Source organism: Quercus suber, unplaced genomic scaffold (genome assembly GCF_002906115.3).
Source record: "Quercus suber isolate HL8 unplaced genomic scaffold, Cork oak 2.0 scaffold_616, whole genome shotgun sequence".
NCBI lineage: Eukaryota > Viridiplantae > Streptophyta > Magnoliopsida > Fagales > Fagaceae > Quercus > Quercus suber.
The window spans coordinates 174,406-184,044 of record NW_027070059.1 but is presented as its reverse complement, the minus strand read 5'-3'; the positions used below and the strand labels follow the sequence as shown (position 1 = coordinate 184,044).

Here is a 9,639-nt window from a genome sequence, read left to right as displayed (position 1 = left end):
CGCTTCGAGAATTCTGAAACGTTAGTAGCAATCATGAAGCGCACAAAACTATACTCCCACACGTGTAAACTCAGAGATTTTGATATTCCCAGACCATAATTTTGAGGCAAATCAAAACCCCACTTTTTCTCCTCGAATGCGAGGGAAAAACTGAAATTTTGAGGGGCTATTGTGGGGGTAAGAGCTTAAATTTGTATATTGGGCCTTAGGCCTTATTTGAGGACATTGCATGTACGAAGAGAAGTAAATGATTGGAAGAGGCCCCAAAGTTGAGAATCACATAAGGAAAGAATTGAGAAATATAATTCGAGGATGAGTTCCTTCTTAGATATGGTGAATATTGATTAAATCTGTATTTGGGCAATCTAGGTGACCTTCCAGGAAGTTTTAACGATAAGGATGAGTCTCATGCACATATAAAGGCAATAGGAACTTAGAAATATCTAAAGGAAAAACTATTACCACCGCATTACATGCACTGTAGCAACTTTTCTGACCACATTTATGTGGAGAAAATTCCTGAACAGTGTAGTCTCAGTTATCACAACTCACCGAAAGCCAAAGAGGATATCTGATGGAACATGCACTCAAATGAAGACCTAGATGATTAACAAATGTAAGAGACTTAGATAATTAACAAGTGTAGGATCAAGATGGTCTGAAGAGAACTATATAATGCGAAAGACCTCCCATAAGAAGGGGATCGAAGGAAAAGAGGAAAGAAACACTATAGTAATCAAAGTTGTACTTATAAACTGTTACGTTGATTTATACTCTAAATTATCTCCTCAGACAGTGAATTTATTCAATCCATTGAGTCTTGTTCTTGTTTGATTATCTTCTAAATCTATAGTAGCCGTTATTAACTTCATTAAAGCCTAACTCTTTAATTTATTCTCTACAAATTTATTGTATTGGGCTCATTGTGTCATCACCCAATTCTTCTTTGGGCTTGGGCCACAAATTGTGTCCCTACAGCTAGTATATAAGTATATTACGTTAGTATAAGCTAAACAAAATATTTCAATAATATAATTAGAATTGAATAATAAAAATAAAAGACAAAAGAAACCTAATAAGTTGTAGTAACAAAAAAAAAAACTTTTAAGTTATATGACAAATGCACATCGGGTGATGCACAACAATGATCACCATTTTTGTTTTAGCTAGCAAGAGAGAAGAATTTATTGAGGTAAAAAGAAACACAAAAACCAAAGAGTAAAAGAAATTAAGAATACATATTAACTCTCAGCTTCCTTCCAAGATAACCTGCACAGAACTTGGAGGATCAACACAAATGTCAAAAGACCCTACAAAGGAGTTCCTTAAGGACCAACAAACATAACCTGCACAAAACTTGGACACAACCCCTACGTAGGGGTTCCTTAAGGACTAACAAGCTTTCTAATAGGGAGTTTTTTTTTTTGGCTGGACAGCTCATAGGGAGTCTTTTGTTTAATATTAACTCGGAGATGATATTGGCAATTCTTCATGGCACAAATGAAGACTGATTGCTCATGGCATGTTATCAATTTCACAGAAATATACTTTTGAGGGATGAATGAAAAATCTAAAAAACTACCCAAGGGGTAAAAAAAAGAAAAGAAGACAGTATCCGTTCAAACTACAGTGCAAGAGTATGATCTTGAATTAAGTTGCTTGAGATGACAAGAGCAAACTAGGAGATAGGGAACAAAAGCCCGAGTGCAAAGACTTAAAAAGTGTAGTTGCTTATGGTAGTCTCAGATGAAGTATCAAACAATAAAATCATACAACTGCAAAAGCTTTTTCCGTAAGTCCGGTGGTTACAAGACCATTTGAACAATCATAGTATATTCATTCTCTTTGGAATTATTATTCCTGCCCTCTTCAAAAGCTCGCTAGAAGCTTGCTGGGCCATCGAAATAACATCTTCCTGTCCAGATACAATTTGCAACCATAAGTAAACCATGCAGCTCTTAGAAAAAAAGAAAAAGAAGGAACACACATTGATAAACAATATTGAATTATTTATCTTATTCTTATGGTAATTGATTGAAATTGGGACTCCTTTGATGATCTAAAATGAATTCCCAATGTGTTAACTTTAAATATGTAGTGCTAATCTTCAATTTTACTGTTAACTGATGAAAAAGTAATTTCGAAGTACCTCATTTATGTTCAAAATCTTCTTGTCCTTCATAATCCACAGGCCATTGCAGATTACAGAGACCACATTTTCAGTTCGCATGCAATAAACAAGGCTGGAAATCCTGCATAGTAACCAAAACATTAAATAAGAGATCTCGAATTGAATCAGTAATCTATGTAACTGAATAAATTTACTGGCTGTTTATAATGATTGAACACGTGAAGTTGACCAAATAGAACATGGCATTTAGATTAGCAACAAAAGCCAGAAATAACTTAAAAAAAGTTAATAATAGCTAATGGTCAATGATTATTACATACTATTTTAATTTCAAGTCATTATTAACAATTCAGAGAACTTAAAAGACTAGATTCTCATACTCTCAATTCTCAACCCTAATATAATCACAAAACATGGCACAAATACCAATTTGAGAAAAAAAGAGTAAGAAGATCAGTTTTCAAGAGGGATGAAAAGAGATTAAAAAAATGGAACAAAGTCTGAAAGTCATCCCAAAACTTACAAATAATTTATGAATAAAGTATAGCATATCTTCTCTTTTAAGAATTAGGATGAGCTCATACCAGTCATGGATCGGAACCATGGTCCAAAAGGAAGGATTGATGACAACCATGTCAGCCTACCATACAAGGGACACAAACATTAATCAGCCTCACCTGCCTGTACAATGAATAAAATAATCTAGTATTTGTGACCTAATTGAAAGTATAACTAAATATAGTTGATTAGTGGCCTAACATAAGGAACTTTTTCTTCCTATAATAAAACTTAAACAAGGGGAAAAACGAATCAGGAGAATGAAGCAAAAAGAAAAGGGTGACTAATTTGAGAAAGTAGTCCAACCTTTTTCCCAACCTCAAGAGACCCTATTTCATCATCCCAGAGTACTGATTTTGCACCATTTATTGTCACCATTCTAAGAACTGTTTCAGCAGGGAGAGCAGTAGGATCAGTGGTTCCATTTGCATAAACTTCACGCCCTTTGTTAATAAGAGATGCCAGGTACATCTCATCAACTGCAAAGAGGTGAATCCATATATTAGTTTCCAGACATCAGTCTTACAACAAGCATTCTTTATTTCTTTAGTATCAAGAAAAGATTCTGCTGCACCGATATAGTAAACAGATATACCTTTTACTTTGGTTAATTATAACTTATGCAAAAGACCTGAAGAAGCTGACACTACCTCCACAAGGATCCTTTAATTTGGTTTCCTTAAATTTGCATTTCAGTGACAGCTATTCCTAGCATATGTTTACCCTGTGTTTTGTGTGTGATGTAGTGTGTCTGGGATGCCAAAGACGTGAAGGTTTTTCAACCTAAATGTCCAAAATTCAGATAAAAGCCAACTATTGATATAGTATTGTCAAACATGAAGAAAATGTATAATAGAAATGATTTCAAAATATAAACAAACCAATGCTCATTCTATTATTTGATGGTGCCCCATCTGTTCCCAAGGAGACACAAATGCCAGCATCAAGCATCTCCCTAATAGGTGCAAATCCAAGCATTCGCATGGCAGCAGCAGGACAGTGAGATACTTTGACCCCCGCCCTTGAAAGAAAACCTATCTGAAGAAGAAATGAGTTAAAATTATGGACACCGGTGGCAGTAATTGAGGAAAAAGCAATAGAACTAATATACATTATCATGTTCAACCAATGCAATTCTTATGTAACATTTGCTCCCAACAGTTTGTCTGCTCTGACTTAACTCAAAACCACTTTCCAAAAATGCTAGTTGCAAATCAGAATGGTAAGAGAATTCAACCATGATCAGTAGGATTCCCAAGGATCCATCACCTAAGAGTATGGGAACATGGTACATAAGTAAGTTCTAGTGATGAACATGACCATACTTTCTATATATTGATGTTTAAGGTTCAGTTAGTCTTCAAACCTTTTCTTCTTCATGTAATCCAAAATATTAAGAATAAAATGTACAGTTCCATTATATCCATGATTAAATTGAATCAGAATTATCATAGAAACAAACTCAAACAATTAAACAACACCCAGAAGGGAAAAAATATATTTACGGAAAAACAAATTGAATACTAAACATGTATGTAGACGATGCTCATACTTTCAAAATAGAACCAAAGCCAGAAGATTCACAAAACATATCAAATTCAGTCAACCATGGGAAGTCAACTTTACTGACACTCTACTAACCCTGTTTGTAATTTACTGACTGTCTTGTTTAGACTTTTGAGTGAAAGGCATTATCCTTAATTTTCTTTCATAAATAAGATGGTACAGACAAGAAAAATTAAGATCTAGCGATTTCCTTAAAGTGCAGCAAGTAACTAAAAGAAATAATTCACCTCAGTATTGTTGACCCAAATTGTATGAGCTGCTAGCAGATTGTTTTGGAGAAACTCTATCTTCTCCAAGTGTGTAACTGTTCCATGATTGGCCTTTCGAGTATCCATCACAAGTTGATTCTCATAGGGTATCTCTGCAACATGCTAAATAGAAAGGTCAACTTATTCTATTTCCAATATCAATAATCCTTCATTAGCATCAAAGGTCAACCTTATCGAACTGAATTTCTGCAGAAGTTTAATATTTTAATGGAAGGAAATTTTAAAATTTCTCAAGATGCAAAAGGCAATTGAAATTGATTCCCCCCCCCCCCCCCCCCCCCCCCCCCCCCCCCTCTTTATTTGATAACTTTTCACAAATGGTCATATATGTTCATCTTAATTGGTAGTTAATTCATTGCCATAGGCATGACTCACACCTCTATTTAATCTTAGTACAAAGTGTTTCAGTCCCATGCTTTAAATGAACGCAAAGTTCAAAAGAGTTAGTACTAGAAGAGAAATGTATAAATGTTTGTATTATTTAGACTTTACAGATGTTAGTCCATAATGTATGGTAAAAACATTAAAATGTCATGCAAGAACAGAATGGTTATTAAAATTTTCTAGTTTGACAAGAAAACTTGAGCATGCATCAAACAGATCTATCAGATAATCATCTTCAAGAACTGTAGCTTATATGTATCATAGTGTAGAGATCCTCTGGCTTGTAACTGATATATAGCTATGAATGAGAACACACATATAATGAATGCATACACACATGCCAGGGTTCCATACCATGTGGATTCAGTTTTCAGTTGCCTTGCAGCGTCTCTCGTTTCAAGTAGTAAATGATCAGTTGATTCATAATTTGCCTAATCCCAAAACCACACTCTGATCCGTCCATCTGCTTTTATGATGTTTATTGTAGAGCTCCTTTTGCAACTGTGCCCTTAAAATAAGAAAAAGATAAACGTAATGCAAACATAACACATTTGAGTCATTTGACAATATAAAGAAAAAAAAAAAAATTGAATCAGAGGAAAATCTACATAACTTTCAGAACATTATAAGATGAATAAAGAAAAAAAACAGAAGAAGCTAAAGATATTTCAACCTGGATGCATTCATCTGTAGTTCTAGTCACCCATGATGCCGGAAACCTTCACCAGCATCCATGGTTGATTGGGCTAAAACGCGCGCAAGCCAGCAACTCACTGCTCTGGCCATTCCAGAAACGTGCTGCCCCCAGCTTCAGCAAAGCATGTTACCTGACTCAAGAAACCACAAACATCATAATCACAGCATTAAACTCCAAAGAAGCCCCGAAACAGAAACATCAAAAACCAAAACTAACCAACTGACAAAAATTTAGTCAAATGATGAATATAAATCCTGTATCGCACTCTTAGTGTTCCTTTTTTTTTTTTTTTTTTTAAAATTCTCCTTGTGCAGTGTATATGCCATGTGTTTGATTTTTTTTTTTCCTTTTTATGGGAAAAGAAAAAAGCTATTGACTTTTTTGACATCGTTTTATATTTCTCATGTAATCTATTACCGAATGCCCTAAGGGCACGAGCGAACATGACCTTTTTTTATTATTAAAAGATTAAATTCTATAAAAATGTGGCCTAAAACCCTAGTTTTACCCCTCCAATACCAACATGTCACATCATCATATTTTTTTTTTTGGTAGAAAATGATATAACATTAAACTAAAAAGCAATCACAGGGTCAGTACATAGCCTGTTTACAAATAAGCCACGGCAATCAGCCTCATAGATAGGAAGGATGTCCACAGGTGGACAAGAAAACACAGCAAAATCACTACCCATAGAAGATCCTAATTTAGCCAAATGATCTGCACATCTATTTGCTTCTCTGCATACATGTTTAAATCTCACTTGAGGAATCTGTGAAGTCAGCTGCCTGCAATCATCCATAAGAGAAGAAATAATAAAATTTGAGTTACTCTAATGAGCAAAAGCATCAGCTATGACTTTGGCATCCATTTCTATAACTATTGCTTGAGTATGTGACTGTAAGCAAAGTAAGAGCCAATCTTGGAGAGCCCAAAGTTCGGCAATGAAGCTGTTTGCTGAACCAATTCTTCTGGCAAATCCAATCACCCATTTACCCATTTCTCAGTAACATGTCACATCATCATGTTACACATTAAAGAATAGGCTCAAACGCACTTAATCAATTCTACTACCCATTTGGAAATCTAATTTAATTGTGAGTTTATTAAGATGCTATTATGTTTGTTAGGATATATTGAATTTTAAGTAAAAAACTGATGTGTCAATTTCTTATTAGACGGTTACAACCCATTCTTACCGAATTTGGACTCTATTATTAAATAGTGGTTACTTTTTAAAGAACATAAATTGGTGGAACATAAATTGAAACACTTGGGCACATGATTTTTATTACCATCCATGTTTGTTATCAAACATACGACCTACTTAAAAGTCATATATCATATGTATAATGTATCAGATTGGGTGAGTTAATAAATGATGTGATTAAAAATACACATGAATGGTCAATCTTTCTATAGACAACTTTGTTCCCAGCAAAAATACATTACAAGAGAGAAAAAGAAAAGAAAAGAATAGAGATGGTGCTTACACCGGAGTGAATGAGTTCGATAGCACAAAGCAAAGTGGAAACATAAGAGTCCTCCTCAGTCATGTTGGACTCGTAAGGCCAAATCCGACCGTGCAACCATGTCATCAAATCCACATCGTCAGCTATCCCTCTCCCTAGTTGCTGAGAGGTGTGCACGTGCGTGTTGATCAATCCTAGTTATTTTTAGTAAGCACCAAATATCAGAAATTAATTTCATATAACTATTTACTTTTTTTTTTTTAGAAAGTTTCAACTTACGTGTCTTATCATCAAACCAACTATAACGTTACTTTTATATGTAACTTTTTTCTGTTGGGTAAAAGCAATTTTAGCTTTAGCTAGAAAGAGAAGGAAGTACCTGGGAGTAAGATTTGGGAGTTGAGGTCGATGATTTGGTGAGCGAGAGCAGAGAAATCGCGAAGAATATCTGATGACTGACCGATGGCTTTGATTGAATCGTGCTCGATGACGATCCCACCGTTGCGAAAGACTCGGCTTTGAGGATCCATGGTGACGATCACAGCGTTGTGGAGTATAATCCATGAGTTGCCCTTCGCTTCCTCCATTATCAATCTCTCTCACTAGCTATGTCGCTTCTCGGTCTTAATTTGCAGTCCAATATATATATATATATAAAACTCAAATCAAGCATTAAAAGGTGCCTCAAAAACTGTTCCAAGTGTTGAATAAAAGTGAAAAGGGAATGACAGTGATGTCTCGTGTACGTGGTGAAGACTTTCAGTTCAGAGCTCAATACTTTCTAGTTTCTTCCCTTTCCTCGCTGTGAACGAAAACTCTTTAACACTGTAGCTGGAATGGGATGGCAAAATCAACCCAAACCCATTTGCCCACCCAAACCTACCAACTTAAAATAAACTCAAACCCACCCAATTATTAGTTGGGTTAAATGGGTATTAACCCAATTAAACTCAATTAACACTAATGTTTATTGGGTTTTAATTGGGTACCTAATTACCCAACCCCAAAACTACTAAAATTACCAAAATACCCCCTCAACCTAAAAAATGACCAAAATACCACCTAAACCCAAAAAATGACCAAAATACCCCGAAACCCAAAAAAAGACCAAAATATCCTCGAAACTCAAAAAAAGACCAAAATACCCCCGAAACCTAAAAATGATCAAAATACTCCTAAAAACCCAAAAAATGACCAAAATACCCCTAAAACCTAAAAAATGACCAAAATATCTCCAAAACCTAAAAATGACCAAAATATCTCCAAAACCTAAAAATGACCAAAATACCCCTGAAATCCAAAAAATGACCAAAATACCCCCGAAACCCAAAAAAAGACCAAAATACCCCCGAAACCTAAAAATAACCAAAATACCCCTGAAATCCAAAAAATGACCAAAATACCCCCGAAACCCAAAAAATGACCAAAATACCCCGGTTGTGAAGTGATGCTTGTAGGAAGGATGCTTCTTTGTTTCTCTTGTTTGAATAATATTCTCGTTTCTTAGAAAAAAAAGTGTGATATTTTACGAAACTCCTTAAATAAATATATTCCCAAGATAGGGTGGGAAAAAGTAGACAAAATCTGTCATAACGATATAGACAAAGCTTGGCCAATGACAATAACTCTAATTAATATATATATATATATATATTTTATTTAATGTGAATTTTGACTAATTTACCATTGAATAACATTTTCTATTTATATCTTTCATACTTGCAAAATTTTCAGAAAATTAAAGATCAATAGCTATATCATCAACCAAATGTTTAAATTTCAAATTTTTGCAGTCTAAAATTATGCATCAAAAGTTAGTTTATGAATCGACTAGTAAATAATATTCAATTGACACAAATTTGATGTGTGTTAAGAACATAAAAAACATGCAATTTAATGGCTGAATTTTTGAAATATGTAACCAAGTTAATTTTTTTAGTGGAAGTTATAGATTTTAACTACAATTAAGTTTGTAGCTAAATCATATCATATCATATTATATATAATAAAAATTGGGTTTAGACGCTGTGGTTAAGTCACGTGATTTTACCAAATTGTAGAATTTTATTAAAATTTTAGATTTTTAAAGAATTAAAAGGAATATTATACTACCAGAACTTTAATTCATTTTTATCATTAAGTAGTTTATCTCTTTTTAAAAAAAAAATAAAGAAATAAAAAATTGCTTTACGTTTGCTTCAAGTAAGATTGTAGCTATAGATTAATATTGGATTAATCAAAAAAATATTATATAGTAAGCGTAAAATAAAAACTGCTTCATGTAATTAAGATTGTAGGTAAATTAATATTAGATTAATAAGGACTTTAATTCATTCTTATCTCTAATTTATTGTTATCATACAGTAAGTGTATCTCTAAAAAAAAAATGAAATAAAAAACTGTAGATTAATATTAGATTAGTCAGGACTCCAATTCATTCATATCTCAAGTTCAAAAAATTAGGACTCTAATTCATTGTTATCATAAAGTAAGTGTATCTCTTAAAAAAAAAACATACTGCTTCCGTAAGTTTATTTTTATTTTTATTTTTAATTTTTTTAA

At 33.6% G+C, this 9,639-nt stretch overlaps 1 protein-coding gene across 1 annotated transcript; it reads right to left on the bottom strand.

Annotated features, from left to right (window-relative positions):
• Positions 1-1,625: 1,625 nt before the first annotated feature.
• On the bottom strand, positions 1,626-7,924 carry LOC112017365 (uncharacterized). The gene is given in 14 exon segments (XM_024049822.2): positions 1,626-1,915; positions 2,150-2,252; positions 2,716-2,771; positions 2,996-3,168; positions 3,571-3,727; positions 4,483-4,626; positions 5,263-5,273; positions 5,276-5,376; positions 5,378-5,409; positions 5,582-5,625; positions 5,628-5,708; positions 5,711-5,735; positions 7,099-7,271; positions 7,457-7,924. Coding segments are annotated over 14 exon segments (1,398 nt in total). The 5' UTR covers positions 7,665-7,924; the 3' UTR covers positions 1,626-1,825.
• Positions 7,925-9,639: the final 1,715 nt, after the last annotated feature.